The sequence below is a fragment of the Mobula birostris genome, chromosome 23 (assembly GCF_030028105.1).
Source record: "Mobula birostris isolate sMobBir1 chromosome 23, sMobBir1.hap1, whole genome shotgun sequence".
Lineage (NCBI taxonomy): Eukaryota > Metazoa > Chordata > Chondrichthyes > Myliobatiformes > Myliobatidae > Mobula > Mobula birostris.
In genome coordinates, this window is record NC_092392.1 from 26,418,675 (window position 1) to 26,442,780 (window position 24,106).

Genomic DNA, 24,106 nt, shown 5'->3' on the forward strand with positions numbered 1-24,106 from the left:
GGAGCCTAAAAACACGCGTGCAGTATTTTCGGAGTTTTACAAGAAGGTGATGAAGATAATTGATGAAGGTAGAACTGCAGAATCTCCTATTTGCCCCCTTAACCATCACTAATTCTAATTCTGTCTGACTTTCCATTGCAAGCTGAGTCAGTCCTGTGCTACAGAAGGGGCTGCTGCTTTCTCTTGAAGTATCAGCACCCCACCCGAGACTTCTTACAGTTTCCAGCATTCCCATTTTTATTTCAGGATGTTATTGTTCCCAGAATGCTCTGAATCAGAGTCACATGAACCCCACTAAAACAGTAAGATCTATCCAAACCACAGCTGTAGAATTTCCCTGGCTTGTATGTCAGAACTAACTGAAGTATGGAAAATCCCACTGGAATCTCAGTCCCATCCCATTCAAGATGTCCGTGCTGGGCACATGATGGTGCGTTTAATCATTGATATAGAAATGCAACATGCTTTAACAGATTCTATTGTGATAGAAAACCCAGAATCATTTCCACTTACATCTGTTCTAGTGAAGATGTAATTGTCACCTTTACTTCTAATTTCCTATGAATGGTCTGGCCAGTTCATTTGTCTTTGCAATTTACTACCTAATGAACTGGTTGCTGTCAAATATCTATTAAATGGTCTTTATGTCAAAAGTTCAAAGTAAATTTATTATCAAAGTACATATATATCACCAGCGATGCGCTTTCTTGTGGGCAATCACAGTAAATACAAGAAACACAATAGAATCAATGGAAGACCACACCCAAGAGGACAGACAATGACCGATGTGCAAAAAAAAACAAACTGTACAAATATAGAAAGAGAGAAGAAAAAAAAGGTAATTTTAATAATAATAAATAAGCAATAAATATCGAGAACATGAGATGAGTCCTTGAATGTGAATGCGGTCTATTGTTTATGGCAGCTGACCACAAATTCTGCCAATCATCCAAGAGAGAACTCCAATGGAAATTACAGTCCAAAATGTTTAATGATACCCACACAACCCATATTATCCCTCAATACTCTTGTCCAGAAAATATTGAATTCTACTGTAATAGGTTGGAATCATATGAAACTATTTTTATTTATCGGAAATATATTGGAAATACACACTTAACAATCTCTCGGCCCCTTTGTATTAAGTGTTTGGAAGAGTGCCCAACATCCATGCATTGGACTTGCATCTTACCATTGGTTTCTGCTGGGCCACGGCCTTGTTGTGAAAACTGGTCAGATGCTTTGTGCTTTTCATCTTTCACAATGATTTCAGTGTCCTGGCTCACTTTACTCCTAGTGAAAACAAGGACAAGCTGGTTGCAGTTTATCAAGTTTCAAGTGGAGCAAGGTGAGAACACAGGGTCAGAATATTTGAAGGTTATTTTATTTTTGACATTAATCACCAGGACAAAGTGCTAAATGTCCGTACTTTGGATCATTGTATTCATGCACCTGGCTGGCAAACTGTTATAGAAGTTCTACAGCAACTTGTGGAAGGGGTTATGGAATTACATAGCTGCTGGGTGATTGGTTATTTATGTATTCTTGTTAGCATATCATCATGAGTCATGGAGCAATACAGCAGGGGTACAGGCCATTTGGCCCATTCAGTTCATGCTACCCAGTGAATCTGTCAGTTAACACTTTATAACTCATGGGTTTTCCAACATATATTAGCAATATTGATTGATTGCTTTTTGTGCTTATTATTTTAGATAGAGTATAATGTTTTATATTCTCGGTGCCTCTAACTTTCTCACTGTTTAAAACTCTACAAAATTTCATGTTATCTGAACACTTATTAATCATTCCTCCTGTATTCACATCCAAATTGTTAATATATTGAATGAACACTGTGGGTCCCGGCACTGATCATCACAGATTTCCAATCAGAAATAAAAACATCCATGCAGTGTATTTAATATTTCAGTAATATTTGAGTAATATTGTAAATATATGGTTTAATTAAGCATTCATTTCTTTACACAATTAATTACAGGTTATATGTAGAACTATGTGAATGGCATACGTTATTATGCCACCATGTCATATGTGAGCACCTCACTAAAGAAAAGGAAAGTAAAACAAAACATATTTTTCTTTTGATAGTATCTGGATTTACAAAAAATAACAGTGCCGATGAAGAAGTTTTAAAACAAACCTGAGACGACTATCTACCTGTTGAAGCAGAGCGAGACGTTCTAGTAAAAAAAAATGCGCAGCACATTGTTTTTCTCTTCGGAAGGGGGAGAGAGAGATATTTGAGTTAAAAAAAGCAGAAAATGGGTGAAATTCATGGGTTCATAAACATTGAGTACCGAGTGATAATAATAATAAATTTAAAAATGCAGACATGTCTGGCTATATCAGAAAGATACACGTCTTTGATTGCACAACAGATGTCTGAGTGCAGTTTTTAACATTTATTTAGTGAGATACGGTGCAGAATAGGCCCTCCCGGCCCATCAAGCCATACTGCCCAGAAAACCCCTGTTTTAAACCTAACCTAATCAGGGGACAATTTACAATGACCAATTAGTCTACCAACTAGTACATCTTTGGATTGTGGGAGGAAACCGGAGCACCCAGTGTACACCCAGCTGGTCATGGGGAGAAAATACAAACTCCTTACAGGCAGTGGTAGGAAATGAACCCCGGTGGCCTGTACTGTAAAGAATTGCCCTAGCCCCTACGCTACCGTGCCACTATTCAGTTTGCTTAGAGGTTTAACTGCTCCAACCAAAGCAACCAAAATGAGTTTGGTGATATTGTGATTGATAACGCAGTAACATTTAGAACTGAAACCATTGTTGATTGCAGAACACTTTAGGTTTCATAAGTGGAATCAAAAGGAAGGGAAGTCCATTTCTGCTTAAGTGGCTGAATTGAAGAAATTGCGTGAGCATTGTCAGTTCAGAGGTGAGCCAATGATGCAGTGAGAGATCATTTAGTTTGTGGGTTCTTACAAGAAAGCATTCTAAAATGGCTTCTAACTGAAGCATAACTCACATTTACGGAAGCAGTTGAAATCACTGTATCAATGGAAACAGCATCCAGAGACACAAGCAAGTTGCAGTCAGGAATGAAAGTGAGAATGAGCAAAATTGCAACATCTAAGCAGAAAGCTGCACAAATTGTTTTACTATTTTGGCAGGGGCTCACATACACAAGGCCAATATACAGGGTTAAAGGCGAAACTCACAGAAAATGCAACAAAGTAAGACACATACAAAGAGCATGTTGGGCAGACAAAAATAAATGGACTGCAGAGGGAAGAGAAAAGATAAAAAGTCAAGTTGCAGTTTGAAAAAGAGCACTAATCTGCAGAGTTGATGAAAAATCTGATGATGAGGAGAGTGGTACAGGACTGAGTAACCTTGAGTTTTATAATGTGAAAACTATCAAGAGACAAGCAATATGGTTTATGACAGAAATGAATGAAAAATTAATTAAAATGGAATTGGACACCAGCTCAGCTGTTTCAATCAATCCACAAAATGAGTTTGAATGGCATTTCAAAGATACTGAACAAAAGCTTGGAGGTATCCAAATAAGAACTTATACCGTTGAAAAGATAACTCCTGTGGGAATGACATACGTAATAGTGAAATACAACAACCGACAAGCATTGTGGGGCCATGACTGGCTGAGACAACTACAACTCGATTGGAGAGCCATCCACTTGCATGCAACGTCCCCTGCAATACAGTCAACTGAAAGTGAATTAAGGAAGATACTGGATGATGTCACAGCAGTGTTCTAGGATGGCGTTGGAGAACTCAAACATATCCAGGGTAAAAGAGTGGTAAATGAAAATGCCACATCCAAGTTTTACAAAACCCATCCGTTATACCATCTGTGACAAAGTAGCCAGTGAGCTAGATTGCTTGGAGGCTGAAGGAATTCTTTCCAAGGTTAAGTGGAGCCCTTGTGTAATGCCAATGGTCCCAGTAGCCAAGAAGAGTTGGGGGCTCAGGATCTGGGGTGAATTTAAGGTCACCATCAACCCAGTAAAGTCAATACCCTCTCCCAGGATAGAGGGTATCTTTGCAAACCTTCCTGGAGGGATACACTTCAGCAAAGTGGACTTAGCTGAGGCCTATCTACAGATAGAGCAGCAAGAAGAATCCAAAGTGTTTCTCAACATAAGCACTCACAAAGGGCTTTATCACCATAATAGACTCATTTTTGGAGAAATATTGGCATGTGCTTTCTGGCAGAAAGCTACAGACCAGGTGCTACAAGGCTGCCCAGGCACTCCGTGTTACCTGAATGACATAGAAACTAATTTCATAGAAACATAGAAACAGAGAAAACCTACAGCACAACACAGGCCCTTTGGCCCACAAAGCTGTTCTGAACATGTCCTTATTAGAACTACTTAGGCTTACCCATAGCCCTCTATTTTTCTAAGCTCCATGTATCCATCCAGGAGTCTCTTAAAAGACCCTATCGTTTCTGCCTCCACCACCGCCGCCGGCAGCCCATTCCACACACTCACCACTCTCTGCGTAAAAAAAACTTACCCCTAAGACATATCCTCTGTACCTACTTCCAAGCACCTTAAAACTGTGCCCTCTCATGCTAGCCATTTCCAGTGAGGATGACAAGGAACATCTCCAAAATCTCAAGACAATGTTAAAAAAATGAGAAGATTATGGGCTTAGAGCAAGACACAACAAGTTCTTTAAACCAAGCATCACTTATTGTGGTCACACTACTGACACACAAGGATTACACAAGTGTGTTGAGAAAATTCAAGCAGTGGTGAATGCTCTAAGGCCAAAGGATGTGTCACTGTTGCAGTCCTTTTTCGGATTTATCAATTACTATAACAGGTCCCTGCCAAATCCAACGACTGTGCTCCACCCCTTGAACTCATTACTACAGATCAGGAAGAAATGGCAATGGATAAAGCTGTGTGAAGTGGCTTTCCAAAAGGTAGAGGAAATGGTGACGCTAGACACTGTTCTCACACATTATGATCTACATCATCCAGTGAAGCTTGCCTGAGATGCCTCACCTTACAGTAGAGGTGCAGTCATGTTACATGTTATGAGTGATGGAAGTGAACGCCTTAAAGTCTTTGCATCACAATCCCTTACTGCCACAGAGAAAAATTATGCACAGGTAGACAGAGAGGCCTTGAGTTTGGTTTGGGCTGTAACCTGTTTCAACCAGTACTTGTATGGGAGAGAGTTTACCCTCATTACTGATCATCAACCACTAGTGTCCATTTTCAATCCTCAGTAGGCTGTTCCCCTAACAGCAGCAGCACAAATGCAGAGATAGGCTCTGTTTCTTGGAGGACACAATTACAAGGTTGAGTTCAAGAGGACAACTAATCATGAAAATGCTGATGGATTGTCCAGTTTTCCCTTGGACTAGGAAATACCTGAAGAAGGACATTCCCTTTGATGTGTTCTCCCTAATGCAAATTGCAAGTCTCTCTTCTACTTCAGAGATGATCCAAAGGGAAACCGTAAAAGACCCCACACTGTCTCAGGTCTAAGTGGCAACCCAAAATGGCTGGAATGTGCAGCAGAAATTCAAGTTCTCCAATTTTTACCAGCGCCGGGCTGAACTTGCTCTTGACAGAGGTTGCCTTATGTGAAAATTGAGAGTTGTCATACCCTCAAGCTGAGAGCTGAAATGCTGGAGGAGCTACATGCTGGTCATCTATATGTGGTCAACATGAAACCGTTGGCTCAAAGCTTGGGATAGATCAGCAGATCGAGCAACTTGCCATCCACTGTTCAGGATGCCAACACACCCAGGTGCCAAGGGATGCACCTCTGCATCCCTGGGAATGGCCTGCATTGCCCGGGCAGAGGATTCATGTGGATTTTGCTGGACCATTCATGAGTACAAATTTCTCGGTGGTGGTGGATGCAGCTACAAAGTGGCCAGAAGTGTTCATAATAGCCTCCACTGCAGCCTTGTGCACAATTTGTTGGGAAGCCTGTTCACTAGTCTGGTGTTCCTGAACACTTAGTGACAATTGATCAATTTGTTGTGGAACAGTTTCAGTCATTCCTGAAGATGAATGAAACAAGACATATTACTTCTGCACCGCACCACTGCTACAAATGGCTTGGTGGGAAAGTTTGTCCAGAGTCTACAGAACTCTATCTACCACTTCCCAGCTCAGCTCTGCATCCCGTCAGTGTCCCATTACAAACTACAACAAACCCACACGCTATCCACAGCTCCACCAACCTCTGTGTCATCTGCTAACTTACTAACCCACCCTTCCTCATCCAAGCCATTTACAAAAATTCACAAAGAGCAGGGGTCCCAGAACAGATCCCTGCAGAACACCACTGGTCACCGATCTCCAGGCAGAATACATTCCATTTTCTACCACCCTCTTCCTTCTATGGGTAATTCTGAATCCACATAGCCAAGTTTCCCCCGATCCTGACTTTCTGAATCAGCCAACCCTGCAGAGCTTTATCAAATGCATTACTAAAGTCCATATACACACCATCATGCACTGCTCTACCTTCATCATTCTGCTTTGTCACATCCTGAGGCTTGTGAGATGTGATCTGCTCCTCATCCCCAATCAGACTATGCTTCTTCAAATGCTCATAAGTCCTATCTCTAAGAATCTTTGCCAATAATTTGAAGTACGACTCACAGTTCTATAATTCCCAAGGTTATCCTTATTTTTATTTCCTTTTTGTCTAACTGCCCTTCACAAAGCCATTAAAATCATGGCTGGTCTGATTGGAAATTTAGCTCCACATTCTGCCTCCTCCAATGACCTTTTACTCTTTGCTAATGGATCATTTATCCACATCTTGCTCGGATTATTTTTAGATCCTGCTTCAACTGTCCTTTGAGGAAGGGAGTTGCAAAGATGTGGAGGTACTGGGGATTGAACCTGGGATCTCATACATGTGAAGCATGCACTTTGCCACTGAGCTATATACTGACACTAAGATTGAGAGGGAGATGCTAAAATTGGGTGTATTGATATTACAGTTGAATAAAGTAACTAAAGAGGTATGAGAGAGGAACTGGCCAAGTTGACAGGAAAGGACAATGGCAGAACAGCAATGGAAGGAGTTTCTGGAAGAAATTCAGAAGATGCAGGATTATTTCATCCCAAAGAAGAATCAGCATTCTAAAGGGAGGATAAGGTGACTGACAATGGATGTCAAAGATAACATTAAAAACAAAAAAGAGGGCACACAATATTTCAAAAATCAGTGAGAGGCTAGAGGATTGCGAAGCCTTTAAAAACAAACAGAAGGCAACTAAAAAAGTGATGAGGAAAAACCATGAAATATGAAGGTAAGCTAGCCACTAATATAAAAGAGGATACCAACAGATTTTTTTTCCAGATATAGAAAGAGTAAATGAAAAAATGGTGGACATCAGATGGCTGGAAAATATCGTTAGAGATGTAGAAATGTTGGATGAACAGATAATTATTTTGCACCATTATTCACTGTGGAAGACAAACAAAATGCAGGAAATTTGAGAGTTTCAGGGGGTAGTAGTGAATGTAGTTTCTATTACTAGGGTGCTTGGGAAACAGAAAGGTAAGAAAGTGGTTAAGTCATCTGAATTGAATGGATTATACTTTGGGTTCCTGAAAGAGGTAGCTGAAGAGATTGTGGTGATTTTTGAAGACATTCAGGAACAGTGTTTGCACAATTTCTTCTCCCATTACATATCGATGCTTTGAATGATGGATGTGATGGCTTTGTGGGCAAGTTTGCCACTGATACAAAGATGAGTGGAGGGGCAGGTGGTATTGAGGAAGCAGGGAGTCTGTAGAAGGACAAAGGCTCAGATTAGGACAATGGGCAAAAACTGGCAGATGGAATACAGTGTTGGGAAGTGTATGGTGATACACTTTGGTAGAGGTAATAAAGGCATAGAGTAGTTTCGAAACAGGGGGGAAAATTCTGAAATCAGAGGTGCAAGGGGACTCGGGAGTCCTCATTCAGGAAAGGTTAACTTGGAGGTTGAGTCAGCAGTAAGGAAGGTAAATGCAATGTTTGCATTCATGTTGAGAGGACTAGAATATAAAAGAAAGGATGTAACGCTGAGGCTTTTCAAGCCATTGGTCAGGCGGTACTTGTGGTATTGTGAGCAGACTTGCACCCCTCACCTAAGATAGAACGGGCTAGCGCTGGAGAGGGTCCATAGGAGGTTCATGAGAATGATCCCAGGAATGAAAGGATTAGCGTATGAGGGTATAACATATTATCCGGTAATGTAAAATATATTTGATTGCTCTGGGACTGTACTTGTTGGAGTTTAGAAGAATGAGAGGGGAATCTCTTTGAAACCAATCGAATATTGAAAGGCCTAGTTAGAAGATGTTTCCTATAGAGCGAGAATCCGGGACCAGAGGGTACAGCCTCAGAATACAAGGATGTCCCTTTAGAACAAAGATGAGGGGAAATTTCTCTAGCCAGAGGCTGGTGAATCTATGACAATGAATTCCACACAAGGATGTGGAATCCAAGTCATTGGGTATATTTAAAGTGGAGGTTGGTATTTTCTTGGTTAGTAAGAGCATCCTAGGTTACAGGGAGAAAGCAGAAGCTTGGGATTGAGAAGGATAATGAATCAGACATGATGGAGTGGCAGAGCAGACTCGATGGGCTGCTGCTATGTCATATGGTTCCAGAGGACTTGAACATCGCAAACGTCACTCCACTCTTTGAGGAGAAGGGAGAGAGGTAAAAGATAGGAAATTATAGGCTGTTTAACTGGACTTCAGTGGCTGGTAGGATTATAGAATCCATTATCAAGAATGTGTTTTTTTGGGTACGTGGCAGCAGATGATAAAATAGACCAAAGTCAGGATGGTTTCCATAAGGGGAAATCATGCTTGACAAATTCGTTGGAATTCTTTGAGGATGTAACAAGCAGGATAAACAAAGAAGAGTCAGCAGATGTTTATTTGAATTCTCAGAAGGCTTTTGACAAGGTGCTGCACTTAGACCATAAGACATGGCAGCAGAATTAGTCCATTGGCCCATTGAGTTTGCTGCACCATTTTGCCATTTTTCCTCTCAGCTCCAATCTCCTGCCTTCTCCCCATATCCCTTCATGCCCTGAACAATGAAGAATCTAAATATTCATACAGACTTGTCCTCCACAGCCGCTTGTGGCAAAGAGATTCACCACTCTTTGGCTAAAGAAATTTCTCCTTATCTCAGTTCTAAAAGGACACCCCTCTATTCTGAGACTGTGTCCTCTGGTCTTACACTCTCCCACCATAGTAAACATCCTCTCCACATACACTCTATCTAGGCCTTTTACCATTCAATAGGTTTCAATGAGGTCACCCCTCATTCTTTTGAATTCCAGTGAATACAGGCACAGAGTCATCAAACACTCTTCATATGACCAGCCATTCAATCCTGGAATCATTTTTGTGAATATCCTTTGAACCCTCTCCAGTTTTAGCACTTCTTTTCTAAGATAAGGGGCCCAAGACTGCTCACAATACTCCAAGTGAAGCCTCACCAGTGCTCTATAAAGTCTCAACATTACATCCTTGCTTTTATATTTTAGTACTTGTGAAATGAATGCTAACATTACTTTTGCCTTCCTGTCCACAGACTCAACCTATAAATTAACCTTCAGGGAATCCTGCACAAGCAACCTCAAGTCCTTTGCGCCTCAGTTTGTTTTTGTATTTTCTCTCCATTTAGACAATAGTCAACTGTTTCATCTCTTACACAAAGTGCATGACCATACAGTTCTCAACACTGTATTCCATCTGCCTCTTTTTTGCCCATTCTCCTAATCTGTTTAAGTCCTTCTGTACACTCTCTACTTCCCTTAAAATTACCTGCCCCTCCAGAGATCTTTGTATCATCTGCAAACGTTGCAACAATGTCATTAATTCCATCACACAAATTATGAACATATAATGTAAGAAGTATCTTTTACTCTGAGGTTGCAAGGTCTGGCCCTCTGAGGTTGTGTCCTCTGGTCCTCTGGTCTTCTGACCTCTAAAAAAATATTCCTCCTCATCTCTGTACTAAAAGGATGTCTTTTTACTCTGAGACTGTGTAAACTTGAGGCTGCCTAACAAGAGAGAAGCCCATGGTATTACAGGAAAGATACCGGTATGGATAGAAATTAGAAGGATGAGTTGTGATCTCTTCGAAAGCTACCAAATATTGTAAGCCCTGAATAGAGTGGTAATGTAGATGTTTCCAGCAGTAGGAGAGTCCAAGACCAGAAGACACAACCTCAGAGTAAAAAGACATACTTTTAGAACAGAGATGAAAAGGAACATTTTTTCAGATGACAGAGGACCAGAGATAATAAAATTTACTTTGAACTTTAAAGTAAAATACTTTTGAACCATCTTAACAAACTTAGCAATCTTAGCAATCTTCTGAAGGATTCAGTGGACTTAACTCAGTACAGCACCTTTAAGTGGATGAAGGTATATTGCCATGGCCAGAAGAAAGGAAGGAGGGGAGGACTCCAAGCCAATTTAAAGTGGTGGGGTATTAAATTTCCTCTACCGAATATCTTGTTAGAAAATGTAGTTGCTGGAGAACAAGATTGAGCACCTGAGGGCAGATTGCTGTATTAGAGTGAAATGAGGGATTGCTTTGTTTTCTGTTTCATGGAGACAAGGCTAACTCAAGAAATGGCAAATTTGTCAATTAAACCCAGAGGATATGCTGGATGGACCATAATGCTGATTCCGGGAAGGCAAAAAGTGGGGGTCTGTGTTTCGTGGTAATCTCCTTGTGGTGATTGTATGCAGTGGTCTCATTGCACTCTTGTCCCCCAACTTGGAACATCTAATGATTAAATGCCAACTGTTCTACTTACCAACAGAGTTCTCCTCCATGATCCTGTCCGCAGTTTACGTACATACAGCCAAAGGCTGACGTAAGCAGGCATTTGAGATACTGAGAGCCCCCATCAGCAAACAAGAAACAGCCTACCCTGACACCTTTCAAGTCATTGTCAGGGACTTCAGTCAGGCTTGCTTGAAGAAATCTCTGCCCACTTATGATCAGCATGTCACCTGTAGCACAAGGGGTCCCAACGCACTCGACCACTGCTATACTACCACAATGAATGCCTTCTGTTCCTTGCCTTGACCATATTTTGGGAAATCTGTTCAATTAGCTGTCCCCCTCCTACCTGCATACATGCAGAGACTAAAAAATAAGGTTCCAGAGATAAGGACATTGAAGAGGTGGTCATGGGAGGCAGAGAAGTGGCTTTGGGATTGCTTGGAGTCAGTGGACTGGGCTGGGTTGAAGGACTCATCAGAGGATCTGAACGAATACACCACAGTTGTCAACTAGTAGATGAGTGCATCCTCACAAAATTATTCAGACTCTTCCGAAACCAGAAGCCCTGGATGAATGAGATCCACAATCTGCTGAGGGCCAGATCAGTGGCATTCAGGTCTGGCGACCAAGTAAAATACAAGAGGTTCACGTATGATCTCCAGAAAGCCATCTCGCATGTGAAATAGCAATTCCTACCAAACTTAAATCACTGAAAGATGCTCGACAGCTATGGCAGGGCTTGAATGCTATCACCTCCTACAAAGTGAGACCAAGCAAAATAGGTGGCAACAAGGTTTCGCTCCCAAAAGAGCTGAATGCCTTTTTTGCTTGCTTTAACCATCAGCTGGATCTACTCCAATTTCATTACCGTCACAACAGGTCAACAGCAGATGCCATTTCATTGGGGCACCTGGACAGTGAAGAGGCACAATCAGGATGCTCTTCATTAATCACAGCTCAGCATTGAATACTGTTATCCCTTCTAAACTAATCAAGAAGCTTCAAGACCAAGGTTTTAATATCTCCTTGTACAACTGGATCCTTGATTTCCTCACTTGCAAACTCCCAGTCAGTCAGAAGAGCTCTTCTTACTATCTCTTCTTTCAGTTAGTCCTGACGAAGGGTCTCGGCCCAAAACGTCGACTGTACCTCTTCCTAGAGATGCTGCCTGGCCTGCTGCGTTCACCAGCAACTTTTATGTGTGTTCCCAGTCAGTTAGGATTGGCAACAACATCTCCTCCACGATCTTCAACACCACAGGTGCACCACAAGGCTGTATGCTTAGCCCCCTGCTTGACCTGCTTTATACTTATGAGTGAGAGGCTAAATACAGCTCCAGTGCCATATTTAAGTTTGCTGTTGACTTCACTGCCAGTGGCTGAATCAAACGTGGTGATGAATCAGCATATAGGAGGGAGATTGAAACTCTGGCTGAGTGGTGCCATAACAACCTCTCACTCAAAGTCAACAAGAGAAAAGAGCTGATTATTGATTTCAGGAAGGGGAAAACAGAGATCCACGAGCCAGTCCTCATCAGAGGTGGAGAGGGTCAGCAACTTTAAATTCCTCAGTGTTATCATTTCAGAGGATCCGTCCTGGGTCCAGCACATTACGAAGAAAGCAAGGCAGTATCTCTGTTTGCAAAGGTTCAGCATATTTTCTATTTTCTTTGCTTCTTGATATCCCAGGTACTTACATGTTTCATATTCACCCATCAGTAGCATTGTACCCCGCTGCTCTGTTTCGTATTCTATTAACTCTATTGCACCTTTCCTTATGTTTAATGTTCTTCACTTACCTAGTCCAAAGTTTACGTTTATATCTTTTGAAAATCGTTCTACAATTTGAATTAAGTACTTTAGCTTTATTGATAGTCTCAAATCGTCCATGTATAGAAGGTGTGCCAAGGTGTAATTCATTTGCTTTTTCCTGACTTGTTACCCTATTTTCATCTGATTCAGTAAATTAGAGAGCGGGTTTAAAGCTAGATGAAACACTGTGGGCTTAGAGAGTCACCCTGGACAATGCCTCGGTTTATTTGATAATGGTGGTTGTTCTTTTTCATTTGTTAATAGATAGTGTTAATAGATATATACAATGCCAATGGTTCATCAGATGTTGCAGGAATATCTCAAGTATTGGGTGTAATTTATATACATTAAGAACTTCTATTAACCATGAATATGGGACAGAATCAAATACTTTATGGTAGTCAATATAACAACATGAAAGATGTCTGCTTTCCTGCTCAGCTTGATTCAGAATTACAGAATCTATTATCAGTTGTTCTTTCCATCCTTTCATACCCTTACGGCATCCCTTCTGTCTTCTGTAAATAAATTAACTTTACTATTCCTATTATTTTTTTCTTTCTTCTTGTGTTTGTATAGTTTTTTGTCTTTTGCACTCTGGCTGTTTGTTCTTCTTGTTGGGTGTAGTCTTCCACTAATTCTATTGTGTTTCTTGTACTTACTGTGAGCGCCCACAACAAAATTAATCTCAGGGTTGAATCTGGTGTATCTGAATGTACTTTTATAATAAGTTTACTTTGAATTTTGACTCTCTTCACCGGCAATCCACTAGTGTAGACTTGGCCAACTTAAGAGCAAAAGGATTGCAAGGGACAAACTGATTCTCTGAAAGATCAGAATGGTAATCCATGTGAGTATTTGGAAGGTCAGAATGGAACCGAAAGAGATGGGAGAGATCTTAAATGACTTTTTTGCATCTCTGTTTACTCAGGAGACTCACACAGATTCTATAGAAGTGAGGCAAAGCAGCATTGACTTCATGGACACAATACAGATTACAGAGGAGGAGGTGTTTGCTGTCCCGAGGCAAACCAAGCCGGATAATCCCCCAAGGCCTGACAAGGTGTTGCCTCGGACCCTACGGGAGGCAAGTGCAGAAATTTCCGGGGCCCTAGTGGAGATATTTAAATCATCCTTAGCAACAGGAGAGGTACTGGAGGATTGGAGGATAGTTAATATTTTTCCGTTGCTTAAAAAAGGCTCTAAAAATAAACCGGGAAATTATAGGCCAGTGAGCCTGACATTGGTAGTGGGAAAGTTATTGGAAGGTATGGTAAGGGACCATATATGTGAGTATTTAGATAGACATGGGCTGATTAGGGATTGTCAGCATGGAATCGTGCATGGTAGGTCATGTTTAACCAATCTTATAGGGCTTTTGAGGAAATTACCAGGAAACTTGATGAAGGCAAAGCAGTGGATGTTGTCTACATGGACTTTAGCAAGACGTTTGACAAGGTCCCACATGGGAGGTTGGTCAAGAAGGTTCAATTGCTCAGCATTCAAGATGAGGTAGTAAATTACATTAGACATTGACTTTGTGGGAGAAGCCAGAGAGTGGTAGTACATCGAGGCTTGTGACTAAATGAAATTATTGGCCTTCATATGAAAGTATTGTGTACAGGGGATGGGATGTTATCTTGAAATTGTATAAGACATTGGTGAGGCCTAATTCGAAGTATAGTGTGTAGTTTTGGTCACCTACCTACAGGAAAGATGTAAATATGGTTGAAAGAGTCCAGAGAAAATTTACAAGAATGTTGCTGGGACTGGAGGATCTGGGTTATAAGGAAAGATTGAATAAGTTAGGACTTTATTCCTTGGAATGTAGAAGACTGAGAGGAGATTTGATAGAGCGATACAAAATTATGAGGTTGATACAAAATTCAAGCAGGCTTTTTCCACTGAGGTTGGGTGGGACTACAACTCAAGGTCATGGGCTAGGGGTGAAAGGTCAAATGTTTAAGGGGAACAGGAGGGGAAACGTCTTCACTTAGAGGGCTGTGAGAGTGTGGAATGAGCTGCCAGCTCAGGTGGTACACACGAGCTTGATTTCAATGTTAAGAGAACTTTGGAAAGGTACATGGATGGCAGGAGTGTGGAGGTCTATGGTCCCGTGCGGGTTGATGGGTGTTGGCAGTCTAAATTGGTTGCCATGGAGTAAATAGACTGAAGGGCCTGTTACTGTGCTGTACTTTTCTATGACTTAATGACTCTAAATTCACCCTCCTTTCCCTTTTTGAAGTCAATAATCAGTTTTTTAAATTTTACTGACATTGAGTGAAAGGTTATTATGGTGAATTAGGGATAGCCAGCCTGGCTTTGCCTGTGAGAGTTCAGGTCGCACAAATTTGATTAAATTTTGTTTTGAGGGTGTACCTAACCAGGACATTTAATGAGAGCAGTAGATCTTGCCTATATGGACTTTAGTGAGGCTTTTGCCAGATGAGTGGACATTAACCAATGTGGTAGATGTATTAAAGAAGAGTAGGTAATTACTGTGGTTAATTACAAACGATAAACTACTGTAGGTAATTACAAACCTGCATGTCAAGTGTCAGTGGGAGAGAAGTTACTGGCAAAAATTATGAAGGAAAAGATTAATACAACTCAGAAAAGTTGGGATTGAACAAAGATCATCGACATGACTTCATAGGGGCATGGGGTGGGTAAGATCCTGTTCGATCAATTTGGTTGGATCCTTCCAGACTGTCACCAAATGCTTTGATGAGAGAGAGCAGTGCAAATGATATATCTACGTGAACTTCAGTAAGGCCTTTGATAAAACTCTACATGGAAGGCTACTGGAGCCCATGCAATTTAGGAAAGTGGGTAAACCGGGAGAAAATCTGCAGATGCTGGAAATCAAAGCAACACACACAAAATGCTGGAGGAACTCAGCAGGCCAGGCTGCACCCATGGCAAAGAGTACTGTCAACACTTCGGGCTGTGACCCTTTGGCAGGACTGGAGTTGAAAAGATCGAAAAGGAAAGGGGGCAAATTGTTTCCAAAATTGGTATGCTAATAGAAGGCACAGAGTGATGTCTTTCATGATTGGAAATTTATGATCAGTGGTGTACCACGTGGATTGATGCTGATACTCTTGGTGATATTATATACATTGACAATATCGATATTAATGTAGGAGATACGATAAGCAGTTTTGTAGATGACATGAAAATCACTTGTATTTTTGGTAGTGAGGAGCACAGTCTAAATGACAGGATGACATTGATCATCTGGTGAAATTGGCAGTGCAATAACAGATGGAATTTAACCCTGATAAGCGTGAGCCGATATACCTTTTCCTTGAGACTTTCCGAAAGTATCATTTGCAATAATTAGTGACATCTCAAGGTAACAGAATTGCATAAGAAAGTAAGGACATTTTCTATCTTTCTGTATTATGACGATTTAACAATTTACTGATGCAGAGGATGATTAGTATTTCACAATTACTCGATTTATACTTCTCTTCCAGACCATGTTTTTCCTTTGACATTTAAGACAATCTGTTAAGCAAACATTTCAAAACAAGTACTTTAGGTAACTTTCCCTGGGAAGGGTTTGATTATCATGTCGCTATATTTTATGATTTAAGATGGTCGTGGACATTCCTTATTAAGTTACTGATGAACTCATCTGAAAAGTAAACACACCATTATAAAAGAATGGAAGTACAGTAAAAACAGAAAATGCTGGAAGTGCTCAGCAGGTCAGGTAGCATCTGTGGAGGTGGAGAGAGAAACAGTTAAAGATTCATGCCTGAAACCCCTCATTAGAATTGAGCAAAAGGCCCAGTGTTATCAGACGTGGAATGATAACAGCGTCCCCTCCTGTAGATGCTGCCTGACCTGCAGCGTCTCGTCAGCATTTTCTGCTTTTAATTTAGATTCTCACCATCTGAAGTTTTATTGATTTTCAGAAAAGAGTAAAAATAAATCATCTGAAAAAACGCAGAGTTTTAAAGCAACTTACATTTGAGTGTCAGTGAAGACGCTGCCTTCCCCTCCTGTTGTGCTGCCTTCACTGTCTACATTGTAGCCACTTCCAGTACTGCTAACAGATGAGGCAGTGGAAATGGAAGACTCGGTCGGTCTGTGATTAGTAGACTTTGCTACACAGAGAGCAGAATAATGTTTTAATTGACTGATCGGAAGCAAATGTTTTTACTGCTTTTGGCTAGGCACAAAGTTTATCACTTTCTATTTCTAACAAGTCTGAAAATTCTCTAAATTATCGGCAGCAATATTTTCATGAGCAGAACAAGGACGACTGATTTATAATGCAAATACTTATGTTGAATCTGATGATGCTCCATTATACTTGCTAACAAAGTTTCATATCCACTTCCAGTAGAAGGGCCTTCTCTGTGAATCCCTAAATACAATCTTAAAACAATATTATAACATTCTGAAGTTCAGTTTCAATATATCAGTCACAATGATCTATCATAAGAGAAAATTTCCACTGCTATTAACAGTTAAACATTATTGTATAAAAGTAGAATTAATGTTATCAAAAGCTCATTTCACTAATCCAGGAGTGTGTTCCTTTTCACTTTGAATAATTATCTACAGAGGCAGATACTACATGGATGTAGTGATAATTAAGTTAGTTAGTACAATTGACATTAGTCACAGCAGTAACCATTCCTGGTCATGTAGCACAGAAACAGTCCCTACTGCTTCGTGTCCATCAAAGTTAGTGCCATTTGTTCATGTTTGGTCTCATCCCTCTAAACACTCCCTAACTACAGACCCATCCGAATGTCTTTTGAATGTTGTAATTATACTGTCTCAAACACTTCCTCCAGCAGCTCATTTTATATATGAGTTATCATCCCTGTAAAAATGTTGCTCCTCAAGATTATATTAAGTCTTTACGATCTCACTTTAAACCAGTGCCCTCAGGTTCTTGATTCCTCAACAGTAGAAAGATTCTAAAAGCGTCTTTCTTCTTTCAAAATCGACATTTTTAAATTTTTTAGCTGATTTTTTCTGTTTTATTATTCAGTACTGTGGTAAATATAAAGCTACTTTCTGTAATTTCATCCAAGTGTGTATAACTTCTTCCATATGTATGTAGATATTTGTTTTTGACACCTTGATAAAAATATAGCAGTTTCTGTTACTGATGAACTATGGAAGTTACTAAAATATGTATTATATTAATGACGTCTGTTGTAGAGGTAAAGTATTGATACCAGTACATAGCTAAGGTCTATGACACTTTCTAAAATAACTCAAACTCATGCGTTACTTGGAGGTAGACATACTGAACCTTCATTGGTTTCCAGCGAAGTTGTCAAAGGTGCAAACAGCACATCAGAAAACAAAACCTTTTGCAGTGCTTTTATTTAAGCAACCATTTAAAACTATAACTAGTGTGTTTCAAAGTGAAGTCACTGTCTTGAATTGCATTGAAAGAGAAAGAGAAAAATCACTGAACATATTTAAATCGGATCCTGATTCTTCTCTTGCCAATGAAATCCAGGAATGACTCATTCCTGACTTTCACACACATCACCTTGACTGGTGGAAACAAGCATTTTGTATGTCTTCTTTACTTTCCCCTTCTACTTGTGTGGCACTTTCAGGGAGATGTGGATTTGCAGCCCAGGATCCCCCTGTACATCAATGCTACCAAGCGTCCTGCCATATCCTGTACACTTTCCTTTCATATTGGACCTCATAAATTAAAATATTTAACACATATCTGAATTAAACTCCATCTGCCTTTTACAACATAGAACACTGAACATACAGTAGAACACTACAATATTGTACAGGCACTTCAGCCCATGATGTTGTGCCAACCTTTCAACCTACCCTAAGATCAATCTAATCCTTCCCTTTTACATAGCCCTCTATTTTTCTATCATCCATGTGCCTATCTAAGAGTTTCTTAAATGTCCCCAATTTATCTGCCTTTACCAACACTCCTGGCAGGCTGTTCCATGCACCCATTACTTTTTGGGTAAAAATTTTGTGCTTCTGATATCACCCCATACTTCCCTCCAATCACCTTAAAATTATGCCCCCCTGGTAGTAGCCATTCCTGCCCTTGAAAAATATCTCTGACTGTCTACTCTACCTATGCCTCTTATCACCTTGTATACCTCTATCAAGTCACAACTCATCTGTCTTCACTCCACAGCAAATAACCCTGACTCGCTCAACATATCTTCATAACGCATGCCCTCCAATCCATGCAACATCCAGGTAGATCTCTTCTGCACCCTCTCTGAAGCTTCAACATCCTTCCTGTAATAGGGCAACCAGAAATGAACAATATTACAAGTGTGGTCTAACCAGAGTTTACAGAGCTGCAACACTACCTCACGGCTCTTGATGACTAATGAAGGATCAGCACACCCTACATCTTCTTAATGACCCTATCAACTTGTGCAGGAACTTGGAGGGATCTATGGACGTGGACTCCAAGATCCCTCTGTTCCTCCACACTGATAAGAATCCTAGTATTAACTCTGTATTCTGTCTTCAAAATTCGACCTTCCAACGTGAATCACGTCACACTTTTCTGGGTCGAACTCCATCTGCTACTTTTCACCTCAGCTCTGCATCTTGTGAATGTCCCATTACAATCTACAACAACTCTCCACACTATCCGCAGCTCCACAAACCTTCGTGTCATTTGCAAACTTACGAACCCACCCTTCCCCATCCACATCCTTTATATAAATCAGAAAGAGTAGGGTCCCAGAACAGATACCTGCAGAACACCACTGGTCACCGACCTCTGGGCAGAATATCTCCATGGACTACTGCCCTCTGCCTTCTACGGGCAGTTCTGTATCCACACAGCCAAGTCTCCCTGGATTCCATGCCTTATAAAACACCTTACAAAATCCATATACACCATATTCACTGCTCTACCTTCATCAATGTGCTTTGTCACATCCTCAAAGAAGATATGATGGCAGAATATAGTATTAATGGCAGTGTGGAGGATCAGAGGGATCTTGGGATCCGAGTCCATAGGACACTCAAAGCTGCTGTGCAGGTTGACTCTGTGGTTAAGAAAACATACGGCGTATTGGCCTTCATCAATCGTGGGATTGAGTTTAGGAGCTGAGAGGTAATGTTACAGCTATATAGGACCCTGGTCAGACCCCACTTGGAGTACTGTGCTCAGTTCTGGTTGCCTCACTACAGGAAGGATGTGGAAACCATAGAAAGGGCGCAGAAGAGATCTACAAGGATGTTGCCTGGATTGGGGAGCATGCCCTATGAGAATAGGTTGAGTGAACTTGGTCTTTTCTCCTTGGAGCAACATAGGATGAGGGGTGACCTGATAGAGGTGTATAAGGTGATGAGAGGTATTGATCATGTGGATAGTCAGAGGCTTTTTCCCAGGGCTGAAATGGCTAGCATGAGAGGGCACAGTTTTAAGGTGCTTGGAAGTAGGTACAGAGGAGATGTCAGGGGTGAGTTTTTTGTGCAGAGTGGTAAGTGCGTGGAATGGGCTGCTGGCGATGATGGTGAAGGCGGATACGATAGGGTCTTTTAAGAGACTCTTGGACAGGTACACGAAGCTCAGAATAATAGAGGGCTATGGGTCCCACCTTCGGGCGGAGCAGCTGAACAGGCGCCGAGGACCTCCACCCTAGCCAGTTCACGGTCGATCACCTGCCTCAGGGACCACGCAGACGTTGCTAAGTATACTTGGCGGTGTAGACCACTAGGAGTGGCTTCTGTTAGCCCTACCTATTAGTGGTGTAGGTACTGTACAATATAAAGCATTTCTCGCAGCTCTCTATTTCTTCTCAGTATTAACAATAAAGTGAGTCTCAGAGGAACTATCGAGTCTGGGTCCATTTGTTCGAGCGAAACCAGATAGTTGCAGCATCCACCCATCATGGTTACGCTTATTGGTTATCAGTTTTGTGGAACAATTGGCATAGTTGGCAGGATTCATGGATTGCTGACAATGTTTCGCTGGAACAAAGAGGTTGCCCTGGAACAATATCGCATACCTGGGTGGACGGATAATACTGATGGGTTTGCTGCATTTGCTAACACCCTTGCTAAGTTGGGACCTCCCATAAATGGGATGATTGCCTAGATAATCCTGGTGACAAATTGGGAAGTAAGGTGGCTAGATTGTTGCGAGAAATAAATTTTCCACTGAAATGAGGTTCTCATGCTGATGGCTGTTGGCTGCTGGCCACAGCCTTGCGCCAACAGTTGGAAAAGACCTGTGAAGTGGAACAAGAAAAGGATAAGTTGAGGGATGAAGTGAATGCTATGAAGGAGAGGTGCTCAGTAATGACTGAGGTGGTGAGGACCAGTCAGAATAGGGCACAGGAAGCTGAGGAGAAGGGAATTAAGATGGCATGTAGGCTAGTGCAAATTAAACATCAGGAGGTGGCCCGCTGCCAGAATTATACCCCTGATTCCATGAAGATAAGATTGATGTTGCTATCCAGGGGAGACCCAGACACCTGGGATGGGGATATATGGTATGATGATAATGATAATGGGTCCTTTGGTGAGCGGGAAACTGCTTTTGCCCCAGAACCACTGCAGGCTCAGCCTGCTGTGGTGACTTCTCAGTAAAATGTCCATGGGCAGCCGGGAGTACAGACTCTCGAGTGCAAGAAGTATAATGATAAGGAGCTATCTGAGATGGCTGCTTGTTTTAAACGAAGGTCTGGGAAATCACTGACCGAATGGTTCCTCCGCTTGTGGGATGATGGAGGTGCTAGTATAACCTTTTATCCTGAAGAACTAGCAAGGCTAGGGTCTTTAACCTCGAATTCTCGTATTAATATTGATATTCTCGTCTTTGGAGTATTGTGTGCAGTTTTGGTCACCAAATTACAGGAAGGATATAAATAAGGTTGAAAGAGTGCAGGGAAGGTTTACAAGGATGTTACCGGAACTTGAGAAACTCAGTTACAGAGAAAGGTTGAATAGGTTGGGACTTTATTCCCTGGAGCGTAGAAGAATGAGGGGAGATTTGATAGAGGTATATAAAATTATGGTGGGTATAGATAGAGTGAATGCAAGCAGGTTTTTTCCACTGAGGCTGAGGGAGAAAAAACCAGAGGACATGGGTTAAGGGTGAAGGGGGGAAAAGTTTAAAGGGAACATTAGAGGGGGCTTCTTCACACAGAGAGTGGTGGGAGTGTGGAATGAGCTGCCAGATGAAGTGGTAAATGCGGGCTCACTTTTAACATTTAAGAAAAACTTGGACAGGTACATGGATGACAGGTGTATGGAGGGATATGGTCCAGGTGCAGGTCAGTGGGACGAGGCAGAAAAATGGTTCGGCACAGCCAAGAAGTGCCAAAAGGCCTGTTTCTGTGCCATAATGTTCTATGGTTCTATGGGTAACCCTAGGTAATTTCTACATGTTTGGCACAGCCTTGTGGGCCAAAGGGCCTGTATTGTGATGTAGGTTTTCTATGTTCTATCTTCTAATTCAATCAGGCTCATGAGGAATTACCTGACCCTCATAAACCCATGCTAACAATCTCTAACTCTATCATGCTTCTCCAAATAGTCGTAAACCCTGTCTCTAAGAACCTTCACTAATAATTTGCCCACCACCGAATTAACACTCACTGGTCCATAATTCCCAGAGTTATCCCTATTTCCTTTCTTTCCATTTCTGTCTACACTTCCAGTTGGTATATCCTTCTGAATTCGTTGACTATCTTCCCCACTATCCACTACTCTGCTAATTTTTGTATCATCTGAAAACTTGGTTATCTACCTACCAAAGTCTTTATCCAATTGATTTATGTCTATTGCATACAAAAGAGTTCCCAGCACTGATTCTCATGGAGGGCACTGGGGAGAGCGGTAGAACAAAGAGATCTGGGAATAAAGGTTCATAATTCATTGAAAGTGGCATCACAGGTTGATAGGGTCATAAAGAAAGCTTTTGGCACATTGACCTTCATAAATCAAAGTACTGAGTACAGGAGATGAGATGTTTTGTACAAGACATTGGTGAAGCCTAATTTGGAGTATTGTATGCAGTTTTGGTCACTTATTTACAGGAAAGATATAAGGTTGAAAGAGTCCAGAGAAAATTTACAAGGATGTCGCTAGGTCTGGAGCACCTGAGGTATATGAAAAGATTGAATAGGTTAGGACTTCATTCCTTGGAACATAGAAGATTTGATGGAGGTATACAAAATTGTGAGGGATATAGATAGGATAAATGCAAGTAAGGGCTTTTTCCACTGAGGTCAGGTGGGACTACAACCAGAGGCTAAAGGTGAAAAGTGAGAAGATTAAAGGGAACATGAGGGGAAACTTCTTCACTCAGAGGGTTGGGAGAATGTGGAATGACCTGCCAGCACAAGTGATGCATGCAAGGTTGATTTCAATGCTTAAGAGAAGTTTGGATAGGGGTATGGCGGGCTATGGTTCCACTGCAGGTCGATAAGAGTAGGCAGGTTAAATGGTTTCAGCATGGAATAGATGGGCCAAAAGGCCTGTTTCTGTGCCATACTTTCCTATGACTCTAGCACCACTGGCCACAGACCTTCAGACCGAATAACACAACTCCACAACTATCCTGTGTCTTCTATGGTGAAGCAGTTTTTGAATCCAATCTAGCAAGTCTCCATAGATCCCTCTGGAGCATGACAGGCTGACAGATGTAGATAAAATGATAAGAGGTAGAGATAAGGTAGATAGTCTGGCTCTTTTCCCCAGGGTAGAATCGTCAAACACAGGAGGGCACAGCTTTAACGTGAGAGGGGGAGTGTTTTAAGGAGACTTATGAGACAATTCTTTTCCAGTATGCAGTCAAAGGAAATGGTGTAAGTGGCATGATAGCAACTTTTAGGAGATACTTAGACAGACACATGAACAGACAAGGAAAGAATACAAATTTCTATAGATGCACAGTGGAAATTATCCTGGCTACATCATGAACTGGCATGGAAAAACCGATGGCCAGGAATGGAAAGGACCACGGAAAGTGGTGGATGCAGCCCTGTTCTTCACAGGCAAAGCCCTCCCCACCTTTGAGTACATCTACCTGAAGTGCCGCCACAAGAAAACGGCATCCGTTATCAAAGGCTCCACATTCAGGCCATGCCTCCTTCTCACAAATACCTTCAGGCAGGAGGTAGAGGAACCTTAGGGGCTACTCTACCAGGTTCAGGACCATTATTACCCTGCAACCAACAGGCTCCTGAACCGCTGTGGATAGCTTCACTCAACACCACTCTGAACAGATTCTATGATCTACTGATTCACTTCCAAGGACTCTTTATGACTCACTGTATGTCCTCTTTTGCAAAATGGTTGTTTGTCAATCTCTGCTGTTAGGTATACTTTTTTGTAAAATACTGTTGTATTTTTCTTTTCCTGTAAATGCCTGCAAGAAAATGAATCTCAAGGTGGTATATTTTAGCATATATGCACTTTGATAATAAGTTTATTTTGAACTCTGAAGAAATGGAGAGATGTAAACAATGTGCATGCAAATGGAATTGGAATTGG

General features: G+C 41.3%; 1 protein-coding gene across 1 annotated transcript in view; it reads right to left on the reverse strand.

Annotated features, from left to right (window-relative positions):
- pcloa (piccolo presynaptic cytomatrix protein a) overlaps nucleotides 1-24,106 on the reverse strand; it is a 383,977-nt gene that overhangs the window by 26,002 nt on the left and 333,869 nt on the right. The window contains exons 24-25 of the mRNA XM_072241857.1: nucleotides 16,593-16,731; nucleotides 1,193-1,293 (exon numbers count right to left, since the gene is read on the reverse strand). Coding sequence (XP_072097958.1) covers nucleotides 1,193-1,293; nucleotides 16,593-16,731 — 240 coding nt within the window. The remainder of the gene's footprint in view (nucleotides 1-1,192; nucleotides 1,294-16,592; nucleotides 16,732-24,106) is intronic.